The 27,941-nt window shown below is 35.4% G+C and overlaps 1 protein-coding gene across 3 annotated transcripts in view; it reads right to left on the bottom strand.

Annotated features, from left to right (window-relative positions):
* ppp1r9alb (protein phosphatase 1 regulatory subunit 9A-like B) overlaps positions 1-26,785 on the bottom strand; it is a 32,434-nt gene extending 5,649 nt beyond the window's left edge. Inside the window, exons 1-17 of one of the 3 annotated variants that reach the window (XM_056458458.1) lie at positions 26,480-26,785; positions 23,592-25,661; positions 14,912-15,044; positions 14,670-14,790; positions 13,603-13,707; positions 13,089-13,308; positions 12,856-13,002; positions 12,717-12,770; positions 12,416-12,645; positions 12,101-12,197; positions 10,935-11,070; positions 10,579-10,733; positions 8,882-9,206; positions 8,706-8,763; positions 7,177-7,236; positions 6,851-7,055; positions 2,993-3,109 (exon numbers count right to left, since the gene is read on the bottom strand). In XM_056458458.1, the coding sequence (XP_056314433.1) occupies positions 2,993-3,109; positions 6,851-7,055; positions 7,177-7,236; positions 8,706-8,763; positions 8,882-9,206; positions 10,579-10,733; positions 10,935-11,070; positions 12,101-12,197; positions 12,416-12,645; positions 12,717-12,770; positions 12,856-13,002; positions 13,089-13,308; positions 13,603-13,707; positions 14,670-14,790; positions 14,912-15,044; positions 23,592-25,502 (4,074 nt within the window). In that variant the 5' untranslated portion in view covers positions 25,503-25,661; positions 26,480-26,785. The remainder of the gene's footprint in view (positions 1-2,992; positions 3,110-6,850; positions 7,056-7,176; positions 7,237-8,705; positions 8,764-8,881; positions 9,207-10,578; positions 10,734-10,934; positions 11,071-12,100; positions 12,198-12,415; positions 12,646-12,716; positions 12,771-12,855; positions 13,003-13,088; positions 13,309-13,602; positions 13,708-14,669; positions 14,791-14,911; positions 15,045-23,591; positions 25,662-26,479) is intronic. The other 2 variants (XM_056458466.1, XM_056458472.1) reach the window with 2 other exon arrangements.
* Positions 26,786-27,941: the final 1,156 nt, after the last annotated feature.

Genomic DNA, 27,941 nt, shown 5'->3' with positions numbered 1-27,941 from the left:
TAGTTTGTTGGCCTACAGTTTTCACCAATTTATTACATCCTAATTATTGTGATAATTTTCACAATTTTGTGCAGATAAGAAATTTTGATTTTTACATAAAGCTTTATAAATTCTTCTTCTGTTGTAGAAAAGAACAGTGTAAACATTTTACATTTGAACTTTTCCTGTAGTAAATGACTCATATATGTGTTTGGGAATGGTATAAGGAAAATAAATAAAGACTGATCTTTGATGATAAACTATTTCTTTAACATTAAGTCACCGACACACCTAAATCATCTTGTGAAATATTGTTACCTGTGGCGACATCTGCCCAAGAGGGTGTAGCAAGACTGTTGCAATCATCTGGGAAATTCCACATACCATGAGCATAACAATGACACTGGAAAGCTGTTTTCATGCACAACCACACCCAAACACTCCATATGGATAACAGAAGCTACTCTGGAACGATCCAAACCATAAGCAGGAAGAACAGAATGAACAGCCTGGATGCATTAGAGACATGTTCTCTCCTCTGAGCAAGTAAAAAAACATTAACCACTGAGTTTCTATAGGAATTCAAGAAAACTGAAGATTCGTATGAGAGTAAAAAGTTTCCTTTGCTGATTTTAACTACATCTTCATTAAATAAATAAATAAATAAATAAATAAATAAATAAATAAATAAATAAATAAATCTAATTGTTTGCTTAATCCCTTCCTACTCTAGTTTGTATCAATGCAAGACATTTGACAACAGATTTAGTAATACAACAGATACAGTTATAGACTGATATAAAGACTGACAGTTATAAACTGCTTTCCTCATTTGGAAGTCTATAAAAGTGTCTACTAAATGACTAAATGAATACAATGAATTTCACTTCCATTCAAATTGGTCAAGCAATTTTCCATACTAATCAACTGATATTAAATTGGGTTTAAATGTAACAGCCCTGCTGAAAAAAAGCTGCTCTCTGAGCTTGGCTAGACTAGTCAAGCTGTTTCGGTCTTCCAGTCTGACCAGTTAAGACCGGTCTGACCAGCTAATAAAGTGGCCAAAACCAGGTAACACCAGCCTGGATGACCATTTAAAACAAGCCAACTGGGTTTAAGATGTTTTTTCAGCTAGGAGGGAACAATGTGCTATTTTAACTGCACCTTTAAAGACCCCAGTATACTTCAAACAAAGAACTAAAAAGATCTTAGTTTGAAGGCAAAATAAGTTCAAAAAGGTAGAACAACACCTCAACGCTCTCATCTAAAGCAGCAGTAGGTGGGGTTGTAAATGTGTCACACTGCTCATGTGTATCCCCAAACACAATGATGGTGCCTGAGAGAGAACAACAGTTTAAAATACATCTGGCAAACAGTCTTCCACACATGGAGTCCTACCATGGTGCACCACATCTTAATATTATTTTCTATTTGCCACAAACAGACACCAATGGTGTGTGCACGCTTATAGAAAAAAAATGTGGCATGATAAGGTGGGCTTCTCGTCAATTGTGTGACTCTGTCCAAGTCTTTAAAATCTCTCTGTGAGTGATCGTACAGGTGCGGATACATCTGTACAGTATTGCTACTTGACTCTCCTGTGCATTCATGTGGCTAGTATTGTTGATTTGGATGTTGTTCTCCAGTCAGACCCTTGTGGAATGAGAAACAAATCAGGAAAAAAAGGAAAATAAAATAAATAAAAAGCAAGTCGAAGAAAGCAACATTCCAGAACTAAACAGTTGGGTAAATGCAACAGACCACTGGTAGGTCAAAGGTGTTTAGGAGTTAAACTTACTCCCGAGAAGTGAGCTGTTTCAAACTGCCAAAACTCAAAGTAACTGAAAGCAAAGTTGGTTTCAGTTGGATTTTTTTCGAAATGATGTCATATGTTCATTCTTTGATTTAGTTTGAAGTATACCATTGCCTTTACACTACAGTTCTAAGCAAGGATAAAGTAAAACAGAGAAATGTCTTAAAGCTTTCTTTCTCAAAGCTATGAGCATGATCTCATTCTTTCCATTCCCGCTTGAAATACACACACATTTCACAATCTTCCCTTCAAAAGCTCACATTCAGTACTGATCAAATACACTACCTGACAAAAGTCGTCACCTATCCAAGTTCTAGGAACAACAAATAATAACTTGACTTCTAGTTGATCATTTGGTATCAGAAGTGGCTTATATGAAATGCAAAAGCCTCCAGATTAAAACAGTAAGGTCTGACTTTGCTTAGCCAAAAGTCACTTAACAGAAATAATGTACAGTATAGAATATAAAGTCATGGTGCAGTAGTAAAATAATTAATATTGTGTATGACTCCCATGAGCTTAGAGGACTGCATCCATTCATCTCTGCAATGACTCAAATAACTTATTAAAAATTAATCTGGAATGGCAAAGAAGGCATTCTTGCAGGAGTCTTAGAGTTCATTAAGGTTCTTTGGTTTCATCTTCAATGCCACCATCTTACCCCAGACATGCTCAACAATATTCATTTCTGGGGACTGGGCTGGCCAATCCTGGAGCCCCTTGACCTTCTTTGCTTTCAGGACATTTGACATGGAGGCTGTATGAGTACGAGTATGCATGAGAAGGAGCGCTATCCTGCTAAAGAAATTGTCCTCTCCTGTGGTTTGTAAGGTAATGGACTGCACAAATGTCTTGATACCTCAAGCTGTTGAATTTGTTTGCATGCCCCATACTGAATGTATCCCCAAGCTTTTCTTTCATCAAACTTGACTGATTTCTGTGAGAATCTTGAGTCCATGCAGGTTTTAATAGGGCTCCTCCAGAATTTGTGATAATTGGGATGCAGTTCAGCAGATGATTCATCAGAAAAATCTGCCTTCTGCCACTTTTTCAAATGAACAACAAGTCAAGTTATTTTTTTGTTGCTCTAACAACTGGGAACGATGAAAAGACTTTTGTCAGGTAGTGTGTATATGTGACTTATAATAACAAACAAACCAAGGGAAAAGCGGATGCAGTGGTGACCCTGCAGCCACTCACCTCACACGAGGAGAAGGTGTGTGTGTGTGAGCGCCCGAGGACACGGGGCTCTTTCAGAAACCCTGCCAACAGAGAGCGAGGACTACCTGCGACTGAATCACCCGTCACAGATAAGCTCTGCAAGTAGGACAAGGGACGTACATGTAAACATACACAAACGATTGCAGTGTTCTCAGATGCAGTGTTTTGAATTTCGAATGCTAATTAGCATGCACTACTCAGTTTTAAATGAGGTAATGCTAATGGAGGTTATGCTAATGAGGTGCATTGATGCTAATGTCACTAAATGTCTAATGTCGATGCAAATTTCTAAACAATTCCTTAACATTCAGGGCATCAGGGTGATTAAACAGGCAAAATGTGGAGCCCTCCTGTAAAATAATTATTTTTCCAATATTTTCCCGAAGTACTGTTTAACAGAGAAGTACGGTGGCCGAGAGAGCTTAACACGCTGCAATTTAAAAAAACGCATGCAGTTACAAAAAACGCCAGCAAATCAAGAAAAGATCTTTATCAGTTTGACAGCACACATGCTGCAAATACTCAAACACATAAAAAAATGAGCTGCTTTTTCCCCACAATGCAAACAAATTAATAAAACGTGCTGCATTTTCTCAACACTTGCAAAAAGAACAGAAACACACTGGAAATGTTTCAAGGGCACCCAAAAAACATGATGGACGTTGCTGTTCCCGTGACTATTGCTCAGTGAAGTTGTAGGTGATCTTTGAAAGGTGAGTTTATTGTTTGTTTATTTTAACATCCTGATTTCCTTGTCTTTTGTATTTTATTAGCCTAAATAAACAATCTAAATAGCGGTGTCCTTCACATTTTAGGGTCTCCTTGAAACATTTCTGTTGTGTTCGAATTTATTTGAAAGTGTCATGAGAAATTGCAGTGCGTTTTTGTAAATTGTTTGCATTGTAGGAAAATGCAGCACGTTATTTAAAAATCTGTTTGCGTTGTGAGGATTTGCAGCACCTGTGCTTATCAAACGGATGAATATCTTTTCTCAATTTGCTCAATTTGTTTTTTATACTTGAATGCGTTTTCTTAAATTGCAGCACAATAAGCTCTCTCGACCACCGTAGAGAAGACATTTGTCAACTATTTTTTTTTACACAATAGCTTTAATAACTATTTTTTGTTTTTGTCTTGCTATGATGACAGTTCATAATAAGAATACAAATATAATAAAAATAATTACTAGTTATTTTGCATGTTATTAGTATTCAGCTAATAGTGCAATTTAAAGGTGTAACTAGATTAGAGTTAGTTTAATTAGGCAAGTTATCTTAAAGTGGCTAATAATAGTGACCTTAAAATTATATATTTTTATAATTAAAAACTGCTTTAATTTAAGACAAATAAATAAGACTCGAATAGTGTGAAAATAACCTTGCTCTGTTAAACATCTCTTAGAAAAAAAAAAATAACAACAATATATACAGTTGAAGTCAGAATTATTAGTCCCCTGATTTATTAGACTCCCTGTTTATTTTTCCCCAATTTCTGTTTAACGGAGAGAAGATTTTTTTCAACACATTTCTAAACATAATAGTTTTAATAACTCATTTCTAATAACTGATTTACTTTCTTTGCCTTTATCTTTAAAGGCTTAACTAGGTTAATTAGGTTAACTAGGCATGTTAGGGTAATTAAGCAAGTTATTGTTTAACAGTGGTTTGTTCTGTAGACTATCAAAAAATATAGCTTAAAGGGGGTTAATCATTTTGACCTTAAAATGGTTTTAAAAAATTAAAAACAACTTTTATTCTAGCTGAATTAAAACAAATAATTTAGCCTTCAACTGTACATGATACAATGTGGGTATGGAAATCATTGTATGTACGAACTGCACTGGTATTTGTTGAGCTGAATACATTAATAAAACTAAAAAAATAAAACTGTATCATTGACTCAATTTCTAAATTACCCTAAAAACATTTATATACTGTATTTGTGGCTTTATTACTTTCTTTCTTAAACGTCTTGAATGTCTTAAACGTTCAAACTAAATCTAGGCAGATGGCATGGTGACAAGCAATCTTATTACTGTACCTTCAGTGCCTTTGGTTCCAAAGACCAAAATGAGTAGAAACACAAACTATTTTGTATTACTTATGAGTTCTGTCAATAGAGCGTTATCATACTGCATCTACTAGCATGCATCATCTCATGTGTTAGTGAAACCAATGGATTACCTAACCTGAATTAAATAAAGCATTAAAACCAGAAACTATTACAGGCCACTGCACTTGAACGCAGTCCAGAGCAATGATCCGTTATGAAACAGAATTAGGTGTTATCGCTGTGAGCCAATGGTTATATTGTGAAAGAATGCATTTACTACAATGGAGCATTTTATTATTCAACAAAAACAGAACAAAAAAATGAATCTGCTAGGGTTAGTAGTAACTGCTATCAACTGAGAGTACTATTGTCCTAAAAAACAACTGACAGCATACTGTACCAAATCTAAGGAATGAGAGAGGAGAGATGGCCAGGAGAGGCTGGTCTGTTTTAAAGAAGAATTCATGAAAAACACATTTGGCATAAACAAAATTGCACACACCTAAATGATACTGCTATACACAATGATTTTTAGATAATCTTTGTACTTCAGGAGAATAAGAACATCTGAGCCTTTGTACAACAAAAAGTTGCAATGAGCAGATTTTTAAAATGTTCTAATTAAATTTACATAACCTTCTTTGAAAACAAAATCCTAAGGGCCATGAAAATCCAAGTCAACTGGTGATGAGGATTAGCCTTTGTAGTGTCAGAGTGGCAGCTCGTGAGAGAGATCTTTCTGATTGGCTGTTCAGTTTAGCAAACAAGTCAACGCACAAAAACGAAAGCAAAAGGGACCAAAGAAGCCAATATTTAGCAAGATAACACCTAGAATAAAGAAAGTGATCTGCATGACATATTCAAAATGGTATGAATGGTATGTTTGTGAATATTGTCTACTGTATAATGATATCTGCTAATATAGACATGCATATGGTAATTTGTAGTCACTTGTTCTTTTGGTGGATTTAAGTGTGAATCATTGAGGCAACACAGATTAATTTATCACTGGAAATTCATTAATGTCTGTTTGGTGTGTCATGACTAGGCCCACATTGAATCTGCATGTACAGAAATCTGAAGATTTCCATACATTGTTTTAGCATGTTATCTTTAGTTACTTATGCAAATGTGTGTAAATATATTTATTCAGTTTTAATATTATTTTCAGTAATTTTAATAACTCATATGAAAATGATTGTATGGTTTATTTACAATACAGTTTGTAAAGTAATATTTTCCACTTTCATAGTTGTATTATATAAGAGATTGCTTTGTTTACTAAACAAGTGATTCTCACTGGATTTGGAACTTATAATAAAGTTCTAAAGTTGTTTTATTTAATGTTTTAAGCTTTTAGTTATTATACTTCCAAAAGCATTCCACATAAATCTGCCGAGTTTGTACAAAATTCTGTGGAGAAACAGCAAAAAAATACCAGCAGATTATCTGGCCCTGGTCATGACTTCACAATTTCTTCTTTTTTTCTGCTTGCTGATTTTAAATGCCAGATTAAATGGTTTCAAACAGTAAACCACAAGTGTCATAGTCTTCATAATAAAGTATGTCTAATTCCACAACTCTACTTCTTTCTGTGATCAAAGACTGAATTGTGCTTAAATATTAACCTTAAATGACACTCAATTTGCAACCCTAAAAACTGAGTACACTGTAAATGGGTCAACCCTTAAAACACATACATGCCCTGTTTTTAGCATATGAATTAATTTAGTTCGAGACAACTAAAAACGTTTTTTTTTTTTAAATCCTCTTGATGGAACTTACCTTGTTTGTACGATCCTCTACGTATCCTTCTGAAGGTGTGCGAGGCAGACTGCCGCTGGACGCTGAGCGCTCTTTTTCTCTCTCTCTATCTTTTTCCTTGTCTCTGTCCCCAAACCAGGAAAATGGCATACAGGAAGGGATGGAAGAGACGGAGCCAGAGGGGGAAACATTGCAGCTCGACTCATCCAGTAATTCTCCTGATCCCCTGACAACAAAGAAAGGATCCAAGCTAATCAAACTAATTATCTAATAGATACCTGCAGATTATAAACTCATTAACTTCAGTTAATGTAGTGGGTTAATATTAGGACATTTAATATTCAAACCTGCTCCCTACAGATCCTCGGAGTGTGATGCTCTCCCGTTTTTTGCCTTTGCGGATACCACTATAGACCAACACAAAACACAGCGAGTCAGAATAGTAAAATTTTTTAGGCCTTATTAACATAATTAGAACAGAAGTCTGTAAATCTGTCAAGAGTAAAATGTAACAAACAACTTGTGCTTAAAATAAAAGCATAGATTTACACATAAAGGTAGTTGAAATAAGAGTTAAATCATAACTTCTTTTTTATTATATAATAGAATATAAAAGTACATATTTTGAAAAAATATTTTCCCCACAAGTCTATTTTGACCATGTTTAATTAACCATATGCTATAAAAACTGGCTTAACACTGGCAAACATATATTTTAGAAGCAAGGTGATACAACCAAGGGTTGTGCTAAACAATGGTCCCAAACATATGCAGTGTGAAACAATACGAAGAGAAAATGTTAAGGCAAGACCCTAAGCAACTGAAAGCCAATCATGTGCTTCATATTTACATGCCTTGGATTGTCACGAAAACATAGCAATGCAAGTTGTATTAGAACACTTGCTTTATTCAAGGAGAAAAAAAAAATATCCAACTGTATTAGAGCATTTCATTCTTACCTGTATAGTATACAAATTATGTAGTATATAAAATCATTTATAGCATAAAAATATGTCTGATATATGTGTCATGTGTACACGCATATAACTGATCAAATTAATGTAGTAGCGGGATGCACAATGCTGGAGACTTCATGTAAATGCTTCAGGTTGCATGGTGTGTTCATCTGATCAAATTCACTGATGCTGCATACAGTACATGCAAATAAGACAGTTAACCCAGGTTTTACAAATGTCCAGTGTTAAACAGCCGCTTCCATATAGTCAGGATTCATTTGTTAGCCTTGGGTAAACTTATTTAAGTGTACAACGCCATATAAATTCAATAAAGATCCAAAAAGTACCAAAAAAGTACATAAAGATAGTGATTGCATCTATTGTATTGGTCTTATATACAGGGTTCATGCAGGTTTCAAGTCAAAATTAAGACTTTTTTTTTTAAGACGCTTTTAAAACCATTATGAATGAAATTTTAGACTTATACAGGGCTAAACACTAATTATTATTTCTAATGGCCTGGTTGGGCCAATAGATTTTTTTTTTGCTTGCCACGAAAAAAAAAAAAGGAATTATTTCTTAGGTGACATACTTTGTGTCTAAAAAGTATATTTCTTGTGGAAGCAATTACATAAATAATCAAAAATATATATTTGTTGGCTTTTGTTCCAAACTTCTATTCAACCTAATGTATTTCAGTTATGAAACCTTAAGTTTCATGCCTATTTATAAATATTATGTCTACTCCCAAATACTTCTGTAAATACTTTTTGTATGAATGCAAGATAACGTAAAGCAATATATTGCCCTGTTATTATCACAAGGAATTGTGTAAGTTTTAAGTTTTCACAGATGTATAGTTTCCTTTCTTGGATTGGTCAGTAAACATCATACAACAGATGTTACGGACTGTGCCATACCTGAAATCTGGGAATCGTCTTTTGGACTTTCTTGTTGGTGAACCATCACTCTCTTCATCTGAAAAACAAACAAAAAAAAAAAACAATCAAAGTCTTTTACATTTCCCCTGAACTCTTCAACCAGAAGTAAACAAACATATAAGAACAAGTGACTTGAGCAGTTCTGTGAGGTGTACCTCGGCTGGCTCTGCTCTTGCTGCGCTCCTTGGCTTTGCTTTTTCTGTTTCTCAGGTTGAGGAATAGACTGGAGGAGGACTGTGAGGAGGATGGGGACTGAGGAGTGGAGGAGTCCTTAGGTGGAGAAAGGCTGGCTTGCGTGCTGCTTCCTCCTTGAGGTGTTTGGCTCTGAACGAATACGTCACTTCCACCTTCACTTCTAAGATCACGCGTGTGGTTGTTACCAAACTGTATCGTTGGAATGGGTATAGCTAGGCTCTCGAGGTAAGATCGTCTTCTTTCACTGTTTGTTCTTTCTGGTTTGCTTTGTGTGCACACTGATTCCTACAAAAATGAAATAAAGTTAACCATTTGATTTAACACTGAAACTACAATTCATTACCATAAAAAAAACCCAATTTTATATATATATATATATATATATATATATATATATATATATATATATATATATATATATATATATATATATATATATATATATATATATATATATATATATATATATATATATATATATATATATATATATATATTATCATAGCCTATAATCATATAAAGATTTTTTACCACAATAAAAAGTTTTTTGAAACTTTGAAAGACATTTTTGAAAGCTGAAATATCAGCAGTTAATTTGAATGCTATGGCAATTCAAGGTAATAATACTCAGAACTCTGTGTTGTTTAATATTAATAAGACAATGAAATTCACACAGATTTAGTGTGCCATATGTGTATTATTTTAACAAAGTTTATTTAATTACAAAAAAAATACAGTTAAATAGCTGTATCGGTAGTTCTAGTTTTAAAGAAAACACAGTTTACTTCATAATATGCAGAAATTTGTTGAATCATTACTATCTTGCATTTTATGTATAACAAATATGCTAATATGTAGTAATAATCAAAAATGTATAAATTTAAAAAAAAGTGTTAATATACACAATCTCAACAAAAAAAATATAGTCTTTATTTTATGATCAGATATTTTGTTTGTTTTCATAAGAATGCACATTTATGATGGAAACCTTCATTCATTCTATCATTTTCTTTTCGGTTTAGTCTCTTTATTAATCCAGGGTCACCACAGCGGAATGAACCGCCAACTTATCCAGTAAATGTTTTACTCAGCGGATGCCCTTCCAGCCGCAACCCATCTCTGGGAAACATCCATACACTATAGACAATTTAGCCTATCCAATTCACCTGTACCGCATGTCTTTTGACTGTGGGGAAAACCGGAGCACCCGGAGGAAACCCACGCAAACGCAGGGAGAACATGCAAACTCTACACAGAAACACCAATGATGGAAACAGAGACAAGTTTTTTACTTTAAAGAAAAAAAAAGAACAGATAATTCTATTACCTACCAAAAACAGCATGTCTAATTCATCAGCAATTTAATGAAGAAAAAAAAAAATAGACAGATCCTACTGACCTTATTATTTACATTTGAGTGGGCGCAGCCATTGTAATCTTTTTGGCAGGAGACTTTCAGTCTCATTCCCTTCCACTGATTTTTAGATGTTAAAAATGGATTGTTATGCTGCTTGATGTTGCAAACTGATATTTTCTTTTTATACTATTCTACTTTGCATTAAAGAATATGGTCAATAGAAGTGGCTAGTTTAAACTGACATTTATATGATATACAATAAAATACTTTAACATGTTTAAATGCTAGTGTCTAGTGTACCTGTGATTGGCTCTCTCCCTGCAAGCTTTTTGCTGACTCTCTGAGTTTATTTCGGGATGGCCGCTTGCGTTGGGATCCCTGCACCAGTTTGGCTTTGGCTCTGTAGACGCTGCAGTCCAGACGAGCCGTCTGAGGAACATCTCCCCAGTCCGCATCTAAGGCCAGAAAGACACCAACATCTCACATCCAGAAAACTTCTCTAACAGACTAATTTGTTTAGAGATTTTCTGAATGAAATGATGACCAACTATGCTGTCTAGCTAATTAAACCATAATATAGAAACTAAATAAAGTATTTCTGTTGTCCTGTATGTCTGACCTGGTTTTAAAAGAAAACAAAAAGAGCTCTTCTGTACCAGATTGAAGGTCGTCTGTAGAAAGTCCATTCCTTTCAGAGGAACCAGAGGTTGGACTGCTGGGTTGACTCTCTCCTGCAGGGCTGCAAGACTCTTCAGGCTGGTCTGATCCAGCTTGGCCCTCCAGACAAGCAATCTGAGACACACAGAGAGGTGTTACTTGTGTTTAAGAGAAGAATGAAACTTATAAATGTTTGAACCAAGTAAAGAGCGAGTAAATGATGACAATATTATTTTTTGGGTAAACTATCCATTTAATGAGGTGATCTAACTATGAATTTAGCTGGCCACCAAATAATATCGGAGATGCTACTGTATTTTGCTGAGCAACAATGAATACATGAGAACAAATCTGAATTACTTGTGTCTATGTCTTGAATTTGGTGTTGTTTGATTAAAAAAAACAAACAAACATGAAGTAATTGTAAACAACTTTGGTTGTGTTAAAACATGCAAATATTATTACCTCCTTTTCAGCTCATGTGGAAAACCACATAGAAACTTTATACTTTCCACAAAATATAATTAAGTATACAATAAGGTTTCTTTATAGTATGCTAAATGAGAATTTTGAATGAATGCTGAACATGCACCTTTTTTTCGAAAAGGGCTGTTATTTTACAATCAGAAAAATAATGTACAACTAGTACATCAAACTACAGTCGATAATAAAAAAAACAAATACTCAACAAATTATCAGTTTTAAATATACAGTACAAGTGATTTTATATGAAATAAGACACCTTAATGGACAAAAAAAGAGACAAGATTGACCCTTTTTACTGCAAGTGTCAAGCTTTTGAGTTCTTCTCAAATGGAGCATGGTGTGCTTTGAATTGCACTGCACTTGAGTATGTGTGACTGTGCATTTATATATATAAAAAAAGACTGGCCTTAACGAGCCCAGAAAGAAATTAATGTTTTGGTACCACTTTATTTTAAGGTGTCTTCTTGCACATGTCCCATGTACATACTATAGTAATTGCATCTAACTATACATTATTAAATGCAATCAAGCCTAGACCTTACATTACCATTATAGTAAAAATATGCACTTAATTAAAATGACTCAGAAGTTAAATTATTAGTTACACTACAGCATCTTCAAAGTGTAACCTAACATTTGAAAAATAATAGATTAACATAAAGATGACATGGTGATTTACCTTATACTGTAATTGCCTCACACTGGTCTTGTACTCTTTTTCTTTTTGCTCCAGTTTTCTTTTCAGCTCTGCCTCTTTCCTGCCACATTCAGCCTCTCTACAAGTGAAGAACAGCCCAAGCACACATACACATCACACATGGCAAAATTAACCGCTGCTTAAGAATTCAGTTTGATCCATTTCTCTTTAGCACATTAGGAAGTTCCCATAATGCACTTGAATCAGGCTTTTATTAATCAGTTCAATTCCAAGAATGCCTCACCACACTTCCCAGAAGGATTCCACTATGACAACACATTGCATGCTCAAACACACCTCTGTTGATGCTCCTGTAGAAGCGAGATGGTCTTATTGTATTTCAGCTGAAGGGAGTCATTTTGACTCTGGGCTTCATTCAAACGTTGATTGATGGTTTTGCAGAGCCCTTGAGCATCAAGCCAGTATTTTTCCAGCTTTTCAATGCGCTCTTTACTCTTTTCCACACTCATTTCAAGAGCTGCACCTCGAGCCTCCCAAGACTTACGTTCAGCTTCGCTCACTTCCAACTTGAAAATCATAAACACAAAGAGTTAACCAGTTGTGTGGGTGCAGATGTTACTTCATAAGAGCATCTTACCTTCTCTCTTAACTGACTGAGTTCTGTGACTGTGACGCTGTGTTTTATCTGCAGCTGTAAAACAGAATTCATATAAGAGAACACTTAACAATGACTAATATGGCTTTAATATTTAAATATATGTAAATTCACAATCTACCTCTTTGAATTTGTGTTCTAGCTCAGTAGCATCTATATCTTCAGGTAGATCAATGCCTTGGCTCTTCAGTTGCGAAAACACTTCCTGTGCCAATTCGCTGGATGCATCCTCGGCACTCTGCTCCTCTTCGGCCTCTCTCTGTTTATCCTGTATCAGTCATAATATTGGCACAACAATACCTTTAGTGACTCATTTATTCTTGACATCAAGTTTATCTTTTTATGTTCACACACCTGTTGCACAACACTCTTTTCAGCCAGTGGATCAATTTCCTGTTGATCCTGATGTTGGTTATAGATCTGCTTTTCATCCTGTAGGTGATTGTTTTGCGGTTTGGGATGCTTCTCATCTTTTGAATCCTGTTTTTCAGGGCTTGTCTCATATTGTAGAGTCTCGCTAATCAGACGAGCCACCTCGCTCTCCACTCCTGGTTTCTCTCGGCCAATGAGGAACCTGCAATGGAGGATGTAAAATTCCTTTACATGGTTTTGGGACTATGACCCTGGCTGGTATTTTACTGACTATGCGATTAGATTTTGTCCTGGTGAATCATTACCAAACACATCCTATTTAAGTGTTTACAACTTACAGTAAATGTTATACAGGGAAAATCCCTCTTAAGCAATGTGGAGTGAGTTGCCTTGATGAAGGACATGGTGTGAGCTCATAGCTTGTTACTGATCCAGAAATGTAGCTACAAATCTACATGACTCACTTTAGGTTTAGTGCTTATATACTGATACTCACTTGACAAGACCTTTAGTGTTTTTCAACGTAGTGGCAGCAAAGTGTTGAGTGACACCAACCAGACTGATTCCATCTACCTCCACAATCTGATCATTTACCCGTACTCTATAAAAAACAAAAATCATAATTGGTTTATTAATCATATTTTTACAGTCACACAGAAAAGGTCATATGAAATCTCTAATACCCCCTTCCATAACAACAACAAAATAAACTAAACCCTTTCAATTTTGTTTCTAAACATTAAATTTACATTGTAGTAATAAAGAATATATATATATATATATATATATATATATATATATATATATATATATAAAGAATAAGTTACAATTTTTAATAATTTTTTTCTGTAATATTTTCAAGATATTCTATCATAGAATAGTCACACATTTCAGTCAGGATTCAGGATTACTTCATTTGCCCCTAGGGAAATTTGTCTTGAACAAAAGAACTCCCAAATACATTTCATACAATAAATACAATATAATTCCACACACACACACACACTATCTGCATTGATAGTCTGCACTGCACAGGCTTCCTGTCAGTTTTCTAATTGATTTTAAAATCCTCATGTTTACATACAAGGCCTTGTATGGTCTTGCACCACAATATTTATCTGAGCTTTTAATCCCATACACTCCTAGATGTGCTTTACGTTTGTCTGATGCTGTCTGATGCTCAAACAACGCAGCTAAAATCTATGGGAGACCGGGCATTCTCTTCATTGGCACCTAAATTGTGGAATTCTTTACCCTCGGATATTCACAATGCAGAATCCCTGAGTATTTTTAAATCATCTCTTAAAACTTACTTTTTTTTTTCGCGTAGTTTTTTTACTTTATTTGATATATATGATTTTTATATCTATTATTATTATTATCATCATTATGTGTTTTTAATTCTTTTTCTTTTTAATTTTTTGCATTTATCCTTGTATCTTTTACAGCTGCATTTTATGTCAGTAAAGTGCCTTGAGATGCTACTTTTAAAGGTGCTATATAAAAATAAACTTTATTATTATCATTATTATTATTATAAATACACTATATGTATATTCTTACCTTCCATCGCGGTGAGCTGCACCTCCCTCAGTGATGGTTTTCACAAAAATGCCCAGCTTCTCCAGTCCTTGATCTGCCCCAACCCCCATTCCGATGATACTGATTCCCAGGCCATCATTTCCTATTTTAAAATATACAAGCAGACAGCTCAAATTTAACACGTCTACACCTATTGACAGTAAACTGTCTCAACAATTTCATAACAGGGAAAACACATGCTGTGAAAAAGTTGTAAAATGAACCTTTTTGAATGTCTATAGGCACAACATCCATTTTTTCCACCCTCTTTTCCAGCTCATATTCAGCAGATGCAGATACGGGGTCCACATCATCATTACTGCGGTCATAGTCTTCATTAGAGAAGGTGAAGTACACCTGCAGGAGAGGAAACCAATTAAACACCACACCTGTGCACACCCATGCCTGATTTCTTGTGCTAAGGGTATCAACTTACACAAGCAAAATAATGATTCATTGATTTCACAAATAATGATGTTATAAAATATCTTCTGATAAGACAAAGTCTACTCAGATCCTTTAAACCCCTGGAGGACATTTAAATACTCTGCAATGTTGGTCATACAGACAAGCCAACACAGATTTGAAAACTTTAAAGGGTCTAACTTTTGCATATTTTTATAATTACAACAGAACAGACTGTGACCATTTCTGTCTCCTTTGTCTGACAAACACATGAAAAATAAAGAGCTGAATCTCTGCAAATAGCTGCCTCACATACATGAGACACGTATCTGCATAAAGCCTGAAATGTCTACTTTTAAATTATCTAACTCTTTTGGAAAACAAATATTCTTTGTTTTAGTAATCCATATGGAATGAACACAAAGTACATTCTTTAATCTAGTTTTTTTAATGAGTTCCCATCTTCCACTTTCAAACACAAATTTAAATCCACGTCATCCACTGAAACACAAATTAAGTAAAATCATGAAAAACATTTATAATAAAACCTTCCTGTTAACAATAACAGCTTTCACCCATCCATTTAAGCTTCAAAACATTGAAAAGATAACAGAAATACAGTACCATAAAATGAGATGTCCATATAGTATGACCCCTCCACTGTATGCAAAGTCTCCAAAAGAAAAGAAATACAATTTCTCTGTGTAAGGATTCTAAGGAACAAACTCATTACTCACTGATTATCTTTCTTTTTTTTTGTTAAAGGATCAGACTGGATTATCCATTCATTGAGTTGACTCATGAAGTGGCTCTAACTGATCTGAGAACTAATCGTTCAGAGTAGTTTTTTTTAAACTGACCAAATATTTCTCTTAAGAAACAGTGACTACATTGACGTTTTCAAATTAGATATTGCTGCCTCTTGCATGATGAAGTCTTGGGATTGTGGTAATATCAAGATTTTTAGTGATTGATTAAAAACATTTTGGGCTGATCTAGGCAAGCTCCAGGTGTTATTGGTGCTACTGGTGTAGGCATGGGCTGGTATACAATTCTGACAGTATGACAACCTTGGATAAAAATATCATGGTTTAAAGGTATTACAGTATTGCTTTAACTCGGGGTTTCTGCAGGTTTAATCAAGTCAAATGACTTTAAGACCCTTCTAGGACCATAAAAAATAAAATTTTTAGACTTTTACAAGGTTAAGATTTTTTCTAATGGCCCTGTCATGAGGAATCATGTAATTGTTTTTACTTTTTTCCCCCTGATTAGGGAATTTAATTTGGGGAATTTGCTGTAAAAATGTCTAACAGCTGTTGTAAACTATCTCTTTGCAAAAAAAAAAAAAAAACTTGAATATAAAAAATCATATTAATAAGGTTTTATTGAGCTGTGTTGTTTGTCATAAGATGGATATCAGCTCCAATTGAGTAGCTTTATTTGGACAAAGCAAAATTAAGACCCGTTTAAAACAATTTTAGACCTACAACACATTATGTCAGTGAATTTAAAACTTTTAAAGGCTTAAAATTAAGGTTTTGAAATTTGAGACATTTTAAGACACCGCGGAAACCCAGTTACTGCTGTAAAATAATTTCTATTTAAATGTCTTGGTAAAAAACAACAACTTTTCCCCCATTTAACACAATAGAATACATTTATATAAATATATATAATATTTTGGAACAGTAAACATGTCAGGCTATATAATTAAAATAAACCATTGACTTCTATTACCTTTATTAGCTGCAGAAACACAAATAAACAACACATAAAAAACAACTTTAAAAAAACCTTTACAAATACCTTAGAAATGGTATAACAAAACATTTTTGGGGTTTTAATATCTTGACTTTTCCAAACCACGGTAAAGCTTGAAACCGGTTAACGTCCCATGCCTATACTGGTGTTACAGTGTTCAGCTAAACTTACCATGACTCTTACCATCAATATATATATTTTTGGTTTCTTAAATAGGAAAAAGTAATAATAAAAAATAAAAAACATACAATAAATAAATAAATAAAAGAATCAGTAGCTGTGTTTGCCAAAAGTGTACAGTTAAAAATACAGTAGAAACTGTACTTTAGGGTTAATACACCAATGTTTTGAATGTTTTGGCACATTGCAGCTTTGTTACTGTAAATAGACAAAAACCAAACAAAAGCAGGCGGTAATTAGACTAGTGTTTAATGTAACTAATGAAGGGAAAAATAATGTCAACAACAACAAATGAACTAATTTTAATTTACAGCACTTTGGTCTGCTATCTGGTGGTTGCTAAGTGTTTATAAATAAAGTTTGTTTTGTTTGTGATGTAAAAAAAACCCATCATTTTTTGGTTTAATTTTTGGTTATTTACTATTGATATTGAGGAAGCTTACAGTTAACCAGGTTAAGGTTTACTGTAGCATTTTACAGTTTTTTTTAAACTGTTAAAAATAAATAATAATAATAAAAAAATAATAAATAAATTAAAAAAATATATATATATATATATATTTTTTTTTTTACACTGTGTAGTACAATGTTAAGAGTGCATAAGGAGCCAGATTTCACATGCCAAGGTAAAGGAGAAATAAGGCTGCATATACACAAAATATATATTTTTAAATGTTAAAGTTGTTCTCAATGAGAAAACTGTGTTTTTAGTATGGCAGCTAAGTGATGAGGCGCTGAGGATCTGTTTCACATGAAGCACTGTGTGCTCTGCGTTTTTTAAATCAGTTGGAGAATTCTCAATTCTAAGAAAACACAGTACTACCTTCAAAAGTGCCCTGAAGTAGTCACAACAAAGCATTTTTAGAAGAGCCATCCTTTTCAGCCACATAAAGATGTTTCTTTGGACACTTGCCCTAACTACCAAAACCATACAGGACTTGGTGCTCAACAAATCCAGATCATCACTTGCATCTTTTAAACTTTGTGCTCAGTACTGCCACTATCTACACACAGAATACCCCTGATCACCGATTTGAATGCAAAAGTGAAGGTCAGTCTTTTTTTTTCTCTCCCAGTAACTCCCCCACCCCTCTCCAGTATTACTGGTTATTCTTACAGTCAGTATTGGTGGTACAGTGCTGTAGGATGGATGTTTAATTGTAAAAATTTACTGACCTCTAAGGCAGTTCCACAAATACAGGTAGAACGCTTGGAATACATAACAAGAGTGAACATTTCCATGAAAATTTGCGTCACTGCTTGAAGTTTGAAAGCTACAGACAGATCCCTTTTCTTCCCACATAGAAAAAATGACAAGGATATTAATGAAAATAAAAATCAAAGTTACAGAGACAATAAACAAGGTAGCAAAACTTCTACTGTCAGTATAATCACATGAAGTGCCACATGGGGTCACTTTCAAATGCATTCAAAATGTAAAAAACTTCAATATGACACACACAAATTTTGTTACTGTATATTTCACTGCCACTGGCTTGCATGTTTTGTGACTTGTGGAGCTGCGCATTGTTGGATTTGCTCTTCAGTGTTTGGGCATTCAGCAGGGACATTTATATTACACTGAACTAAACTGAGCTTCAACTCTGAAAGACTGAAGCGGTTTCAGTTTACTAGAACTTCTATGTTAAGATGCTTGGACACAATCTACACTGTAAAAGCACTATAGAAATAAAGATGAATTGAACTGTAAAAGATAAATGTGACAGTTCTTTTATGAAGGCACTAGATAAATAACATGTCCACAGTACTTTGTCGGTGGCTAGTAAAAGCTGATACAGGTCAGCCAAGGCTGTGCATTCCTAATGCTGACACTAGACTTTGACAGAATATACTAGCAGAATTAACCAGAAGTAAAAAACACTGCCTCAAAATTTATAAAATGCCACAAAGTAACAGTATTTGCTGTCTATTTTTCTTTTACCATTTCATTTTGTTAACACCAACCATACTTTCCTTCAGCTTTCTTTTTTCACAACAATCCCATTTTTCTTTTCCTTCATTTATACCTTCTCTGTTTTCTTTTGTCTAGCGTCTCTAGTTGTCATGGAGTAAGCGTGCACCTCTGAACAATGTTCTTTTCTTCCCAATCATGCTCAAGCACAGTGTCTCTTTCTATCTCCCTCCCCTCCCCTCTTTTAGTCCTTTAAGCTCTGGCTTTTAGCAAGAACACAGGACTATTTCTTCCTGGGACTGAGAGAGACTGTCAGTGAGCTATGAGTTACAATAAGGAAGAAACAACAGATGTCACAGCAGTCAGGTCGAACGTCAAACCGGAATTCCACAGTTGGAACAACATAAAAGCGGCGGCATGATTGCGAAATATTATCAGAACTCTTGAAATGTTGTTCCACTGGCAGTATTAAAAGTTAGTTAGCATGGGGGGGGGGGTGGGGGGGGGAAGAAATCAAAAGACCAAAAATATACATAATTCTCTTTTGGGTGATAATAATATTTCTTTCAGCAACTAACTTTAAATACAGTACAAGATATTTGGTCATGAAAAGCTGGAATCAAACCATGAGTTTATGAGCTAATGATATTCAAAGTTCACTGTCTCATCACAGTCCAAAACATAACCAACACAAACATCTGTTGAAAGGAAATCCTCATTCACCACCTATATTGTCAAAGACAAACAACTGACTTCCTGCTGATCTTATATATGGAAACCAGGATGAGTAAACACAAGTGCTCCCCAAATAAAGAAACAGGCTCATCCTGAGGGTAAAGGAAACAAAAAATGAAGGAGCACAATATGCACACAAAAGGGAGATCCGAATACTTCCTTATTTAGAGAGAAAATGCATAGGGCCAGACAAACATTTAGCAAGCACCCACTTCCATAAATACAGAGAAAACTACTGACACTGACCTACTTCACATCAAGGAGAAAGGGATGTCATGGACAGTGACATAATCATGACTGTAGTAAACTGAAGAGATACTGTAGTTTCCACCATTTACTTATCACACACCTTTGTTTGGAAAAACATGAGAGGGAGTATATGTTGATAAGGTTGGTTCTTGCTGGTATTTTCTTGGTTTTGGATGGTTGGGACTAGTAAAAAAAAAAAAAAAAGAGGCACACACAATACAGCTCATGACTGGTTTAAACCAGCATCAAAACCACCAAAATAACTTTAGCATCATATATGCTGTTTTTATTCCAGAGGGTAAATTTTATTTGTGGGTGAACCATCACTTTTAAGATGCATTTTGGACCACATGTGGACAAAGTCCCTTTAAGGCAAGTAATTTCACTCTGTGACCATGTTTGAAGCATCTTTCAGTCAGGCATTCTGTCTGAATGAGGATACATCAAATTCTCCAAAACTGTTTGCCAAGCATCTGATTACATTACATATTTGGAATCACCAATAAAGTTAAACAAAAACCATCTCATAAGTTTAGGTTCTAAACGTTCGAATCAGATTCAGATTGCTCGAGCTAATGCACATGCATACTCAAAAGGACACCGAATTCATTTATGGCAATGTTACACATCGTCATCCTCTGAATAAAGATTCGTCTAAGCGCACTGCTCTTCTGAAGTAATTCAAAACTTGGTCTTGATGTCGAATCTCATTTAGAAAATGACGGCGACTCTTTTTTTACACAGAAACAACTCTACATTTGACAGGACGAACTGTACCTCATGTTCATTGCATACAGATTACAAAACCAAAAAATCTTTTGTTTTCAAGTGCACTTGGTTCATTTAAAAGTACAGATTTCAAGCTTTATGTGGATATATTTCTTATGTCTGTGAAGGAAGTATTTGCTGAGATTTCAGTGTGTTTGTTGACCACAAAACCTGTCGTAAAAGCACACATCTGGTCCGAGTTCCTCTCCCAGAGAAACATCAGTCTGTAGCGATCGATGACTGGCTCCTGTACTAGTAGGCGGGGTTTCATTTGCCATATTGACCATTACACTTTTCCCCATTCAAAACTATATGAGTGTCATGGACAGGTCCCTGCACTGATCCTGTGGGCCAGTCTGACCTCCTGCCGGAGCCCTACTCACACCTACAGCTTCTTCACCCTCCGGTGCCTAGACTGCAGCTCCTCACAGAAAGTTTGGCCAGAAGAATAAAGTTCGTGCCCAACAGAGCCTGGTTTCTCTTGAGGTTTTTTTTCCCTTCACTTCGTCAATTGGTGAAGTTTTCCTCACCACTGTCGCCACTGGCTTGCTTGGATTGGGACTTGTGGAGCTGCGCAACAGTGGATTTGCCCTATGCCGTTTAAACTTAAAGCAGTGAAATTTAAATCCCACTGAACTAAACTAAACTGAACTTCAACTTTACTAGAACTATGTTAAGCTGCCTTGACACAATCTATATTGTGAAAAGCGCTATATAAATAAACATGAATTGAATTGAATGTCTTGTGTATTCTATAGTCTTTGATGTTGACAAGGTGGGATACACATTTATACTGTACCTGGTGTTTCAAGTACAGTAGTCTCGTTTGTCCTCTTTCCTGATTTCTTTAAGGGAAGGGTCTATGGGCAGGTTTATATATACGCTTTTTCTGAACTTTTTCATGTAGCTACTATGGCAAAAGTTACATTAGAATGCAATGGTACACAATCAATAAAAACAGACAACATAAACTTTAGTTTTTGCTCTGACAGCCATCAAAATAATGCTCAAAGTGTCAAAATTAGAACTGCTAAGAGATTGTTTTGTATTTTTTCACCTTTAAAACAACATTTTTTTTAGACAGCCAAGTTTAAATTCTGTCCAAATAGCGCACTTCGACAACATGTCTTGTAATGTTTAATCAGGTCAGTAGGCCAATGGTAGGCAGTCATTTTGGGCTATGTTCGACCACATGAGCACCTACAATATAAAAGCAATCTAGTTAAATGTTCTTTTGAATACTTCCGCAATTGTACAAGATCGAAATGTTTCAGTCCCCATTTATTCAGCATTGTTCACTTGCGATTGGATCAGCAAAAAATGCATCTCGATACCAGGTGTAAGCAGGGTACGAAAAGTAACTTGGTATGTGTTCTGACCCAGACTACAAATCCATGACGTCTTCAGTCTGCCAGAATGAAGAAATACATGACCTGGTTTTCAAACTTAAGATATTCGTTCCTTTTCTCCAGAGGAAACAAAACATAGAGTACAGGATCTAGTTATTAAGTGGTTTTGGTCAGTCAAATCAGATCTTTATCTTGTTCTCAAAAAAGTGCAATAAAAACATATGTTTTCTCTGCTTCAAATGTAGGAGTTTCTACAGCATCAAACAGATAGTTACAGATAATAAAATGATTTACAAATCATATCCAATCATTTCCTTCTCTAAACAGGATCCACTTTCAAGGGGTCCCAAAGTCAGACACACAAATGACAGCATGATGCACTTTCTGTTTGATGCAACCAGTGCCTGATCTGAGACAGAAGGAGATCAAAGAGTTGTGTTTTTTGCTTTGATCAGTTTTGACTAAAATAACAAAATCTGAACTGACTATCAGAGCCTTCATGTAGAAGGAACAGATCATCCACAGTATATCTTAAACTGCCACCATAATAATACACATGGACAAACAATAATGAATTAAACACTTAAATGTTAAAATTAAGACAAATGTGTGAGTTTAAAAACATTTCTGCTAATGGGGTTGGTAAACCTTTAAATTTAAATGTATTTCTTGCTCCATTTCTCTTTTTTAAGCATTAACCTAATTTGATTTCTCAGAAAAGAAGACTTCATGTTTTGCATAATTAGAATTTTCAAGTTAATATCTTTGACCCTGGTTTTGCCTTCTGAGGCTGAACCAAATAATACTGCCAGTGCTAACAGATGAAATTCACTGTACAATCAGTATCTAAAGACCGCAAGGAAGCATGTTGTTAGTCTAAAATGTACATTCAGATTGTGAGAGTGATATCAGCTATATAGGCCAGCAGTAAAGCCCATAAGATATGGAACTAATCCCTGACACATTTTTTTGTTTAAGAAAAAGTCTGTCAGTACATGAGAGACATAGGATATTACATGCCTCAGCTGATGCAAGCTCAGACAAGACCCTGTGTTTTGTTTTCCAGGGTAAAGGTATTTAAACTGATCTATGACCCCTGGCAAAGTCATAATTTTAAGAACAATTAAAGTAAACAGTAAAGTATACCAGACTCTGACATATGTACATAACATGTACTGTGATAAAAATAGGGTTTCCTTATTTTAGGGCTAAACAGATACAGGAAATCAATGCCAAATACCTTAAAACAAGCAGGATCTTCTTAATATGAATAATTAAATAGCTTCAAAAGTACCATCATAAGCATACTTCAGAAAAAAATACACAAGATCTAAGGCTTTAACCAAATTGAGCCCTGGGCATCTGGTAAAGTTACAAAAAGATTTGGGTCACTGTCTGCAGGCTAATTCCTTCAGGCTTGAAAAAAACCTGAAGCATTTCAGAGTATACAAAACAAAATACTGAAACTGGATAGAAAAATCTTAACATGTTCATGATTGTTAAGTTTATACCAAGTATAAGATAAGATTGAGTGAGGCATACCTTGATTGGTGCTGTAGAAAACTTGATTTTTCTCTTTGAATTGAGGTTTTCCTCATCAGAGAGTCCTGGAAGTTCTTCAAATTCCTCGGATTCCTCGTTCACTTGACATTCCAAATCGGTCCGGTTGTCCTTGTCATCCACAAAGGCAGCATTCTCAATTCCACAAATTAAAGATCTGTTTCCCATCAAACCCTGATCATCTTGCTGCTGCCTCTCTTTTCCTGCCAAGACATCTTCTTCCATCTCTCGTTCATCCTCGTCCTCCTCCAAAGCTTCAACAGCTTCTTCTACCCTGTCATCCTCTTCCTTATCCTCTCCTTCTCTCTGTTCATCCTGCTGTCCCTTATCTTCAACATCAGTAGCTTTCTGCTCACCCTCTCCCATAACATTCTCTAGAAAAACCTCCTCCTTAGTTCGGTCTGTCTTTCGGTCTACTTCCTTGTTGTCTTTTTTCCCCTCCTCCTTATCGTCGTCTTTTTCTTCTTGTTCCATTATGTTCTCCTCAAGAAAATTTCCCTCCCCTCTATGGTCCTCCTTTCTTCCTGTGTGTACAGATTCCTCGCACACCCTCCATCTCTCTTCAGCTTCTCTAATGCTGTGTTTTGATTTCTTCCCAAGGAATGTTAATTGGAGCTCTTCGCTGTTGGTCAAAACTCTCTCAGAATTGTGATTTGGCGATTGGTCCTCCATTTCAGGTTCTTCAAAAACATCATCCTCAGCAAGTTCCTCCTCATTGCCCTCACTCTCAGATGATTCGGTCTTCACTACCACCAGCTCAGCTCTGACTGTGGACAAACCAGGAACCTTCTCAGAACTTGTCCCCTCACCCTGCTGCTCCTGAAAAGCAGGATCCTCAGCTTCAGATACATGACTAGTGCTTGTCCTTGTTGAGAAGGTGTGGACCTTTTCACTTGTAAACAGAAGAGTGGGTTCTGATGATACTGTACCTTTTGGGGATTCATTAGCATGATCTTCAGCTGTGGAACTAGTGTTGTGCAATGTTTCCTGCATACAGACTCCATTCAGAGGGGTACTGTGTAAATCTGAACCATTTAACTTGGGGAAACATGTTTCAGAAGGTGAATCAGCCCATAATGAGTAAGATGTAGGGGAACTACAGCTTTCTGGTGATGAAGGTGGATCTGAATGGTCACTAGTAGCAGAAGGTGACTGGGAATGACTGATGGGACTGTGGGATTCTGTGGAAGGAGCAGCTGACAGCGATTCACTATCACTGTCTAACATAAAACTCTCCAGACGTCTGGAAATTGGCCCGGCATTCATAGAGATGCTTAGCTTATGTGGTGGTGTCTCACTTTCGCCTTTCCCTTTTTCCTCATCATCCCTTCGTTTTGCTTGTCCCTCTATCTCTTTCGGTTTGTCCTTTTTTTCTCCAGTCACTGACACTTTCATATCCTGTCTCTCACTTGGTTGAGGCCAGATGACTTTAATGGAGGCAGATCTCTCAGTTGGAGATTGTTCTTTAAGGCCACTCTCAAACAGCTTTCTGGTCATTGAGAACTTCTCAGCCAGAGCTGCCTTGTTAATGGAAACATCCTCTGTTTTCCGTGTCTCAAAAGTGGCTGAATCTAGACTGGAAACACTGCTCTGACTTGATCTGTAAGGGATGGAATCCAATGGAAATCTGGGTGATGTGGGTTTGCTGATGTTGGGACTGTCTTGATTTTGTTTTCCATCCATTTGCAAAAAAATATTTTTTATTTTGCTCACTTTGTTGCCTGACGGTCTGCCTCGGGTCTCACCGTCTCCATTGGAGAAAGGAGAAGTTGCACTGATGGATGCACCTCCATCAAATGTGCATTTAATGGAATGGAAGTCTGATTTATAGGTGTTCCTATGAGGAGATGCACTTCTCAGCGCACGTTCACTTTTGTTTTCACTTTTAATCATGATTTGAGAAATGATGAAAATTTTCAGCAGGTAAAATAGATAAAATTGGGGCTAAAAAAGTAGCGTATATCTAGATGCATGGTATGCCCTCATTCACACTGGCTCAGACTGTCGACACAGACAATGCCGAGTGACTGACACGATGCCAACCGATCTTACCTACAGCAAAGAGAAACAAAGACATCTGTCAGTTTGTAATTCACTGCAACTGTTTACAATCTTTTTTTAATTTCTTTTTAAATCAAAATATGTATACTTTCCACTATATTGCATATCAATGTTTCTAAGAACACATAATTCAAAATATCTCTTTGCAAATGCAACCAAGTTGCACTGTATGTTTTTTATTTACTGTAAAAATGCCAGCAGCTATGAATGCAGGAAGTACTATCATTTAATTGGATACTCAAAGAGAATTAAAAAAAATAATAAAATAATATATATATATATATATATATATATATTGTAATTTATATTGATAACAGCACATATGGCAAACAGAAGGCCTCTTCAGCAATTTTATTCAGGAATTATTAACTTGACAGGGCATTAGGTTTAAGACATAATACTAAATTTGTTTCTTATTTTGGTAGATAACTTAATGTAACATAACACACAACTAATATCTAACATAAACACGCTAGATAACTGATAACACTGCAAGACAGTTAAGTCTTGTAAAATTTTACTTAAGTCTAAAGGTTTACAGGTTCAAAGAATGAATTCTGAACATGTACTTCCTCATAAATTACCAAGACGATTCTTAAACAGGAGCTAAAGATATTAGTCAAAAAAAAAAAAAAAAAACTATAAATATTTGCAAATAAACTTTTTAAACATTTATTTCAGCGAATTAAAATTATATAACACAAATTGTAGGTGTTTGCTGTAGCATTTTGACATTGCTTTAAATTATTATTTTTCAAGATGTAGCAGGTGTTTAAATAGTACATCGTAGCCATTGACCATTTACACACCTCCTTTCTGACAGTCGATCTGTCCCCAGTGATTGCTGTAAACGAATTCAGTCCAAATGAATCCTGACTTGTTGGAGTCTCTTTAAGAAAGTTTATCTTTCCATTTTCGAAAACAAAACGACTGGATAAACGAGTTTAAACATACCTGAACTTCATTCATTGCGACTTACGAACGAACTGAGAAACCATGACCAAAGCTCTAAAAAATCACAAACTTGTTAGATTATTCGTCGTCATTCCTCTCCGAAGTCTACATGTCTTTCCCTGAACGTAACCAGCTCAACAAACCTTATCCCCATATGCGGCCACGCGCGCGCTCCCTCAGCGTCTTTCCGGAGCTCGAGAGATAAACAAGCACGCGCACGGAGAGGCAGTGAGAGAGAGAAATTCCTGGACAACCGTGGGAAAGTCAGTAATCTCACCCATAAAGTAACAGCCAAATCCAGATAGGGGCTATGGGCAAATGTTGCCTATTAGAGAGATTTGGGGGAAATAGGTTTCATAAAGTGTATAGAAACTGTTATTCGAATGTAAAGATACACTGTTTCCAATTAGCCTATCCCAATGTCCATCCCGAAACAAGACTTTTAGATAAATTTAATTTAAAGATAAAATCTAAACACTTTATGCTTATGGCTTCTCCTTTAAAAAAATAATAAAAAATAAAATAAAATAAATATTAATCTCAAATCAAACCAATTTCTAGTGCACCATTTATTTTGGGCCACATTTAGCTGCCATATCTGATTTTAATCTCCCTGACAATTACAAGTAGGTCACCATCTTAGTGCTTCTGAGATGATTTGAGAGGAACAGAAGATAAAGAAACGAAAAGGTGCTAACTGCAAGCATTGAAAACATTTTCAATGCAGATAAATTCCATTAACACAAAAACAAATCTGAGCAGAATCAAAGAAAAAAGCGACTAAGGCAAAAACAAGGTTCACTACTGACATTGTAAACTGGCAACAAAATAACAAAGATTTATGAACCATTTTGCTCTAGACATTTAGTCTCCTCCTGTTTGAATTTGAGTGAACTGTGTCCTATTGTAAATTGCAGTGTGAAGTGTGACCATATGAAGCCTCTAACAGATGGCAGTTTGTAGCTACATATTGAAAGTAGATTATCTCTACTGATCCGCTGTTCAGAGTGACAATCAGCATAACTGAAGCATGCGGTTCCATTAAAAATTGCTTGACCAATATAATAAAAATATAACAGCAACTTCAGCGTGCGGTGTTTATTGCTGAGCAATACAAATCAATAATAAATGCTTTTTAAAACTGTGCATTTGACATCTAAATAGCTTGCACTGTTATTCCTTAGTCCCTCATAAATGACAACAATTCACTGATCCTGAGAACTGGGCAGTTTTCTAATTAAATGTCTCGAGGTTCATTCTTAGAGACCTCTGGTTTGTTTTACCTGGGCTTTTACAATCAATGAGAAAAAAAAATGT

This window comes from Danio aesculapii, chromosome 1 (assembly GCF_903798145.1).
Source record: "Danio aesculapii chromosome 1, fDanAes4.1, whole genome shotgun sequence".
NCBI lineage: Eukaryota > Metazoa > Chordata > Actinopteri > Cypriniformes > Danionidae > Danio > Danio aesculapii.
Note: the sequence above shows the minus strand (reverse complement) of the source record. Positions and strands in the feature narration are given on the sequence as shown.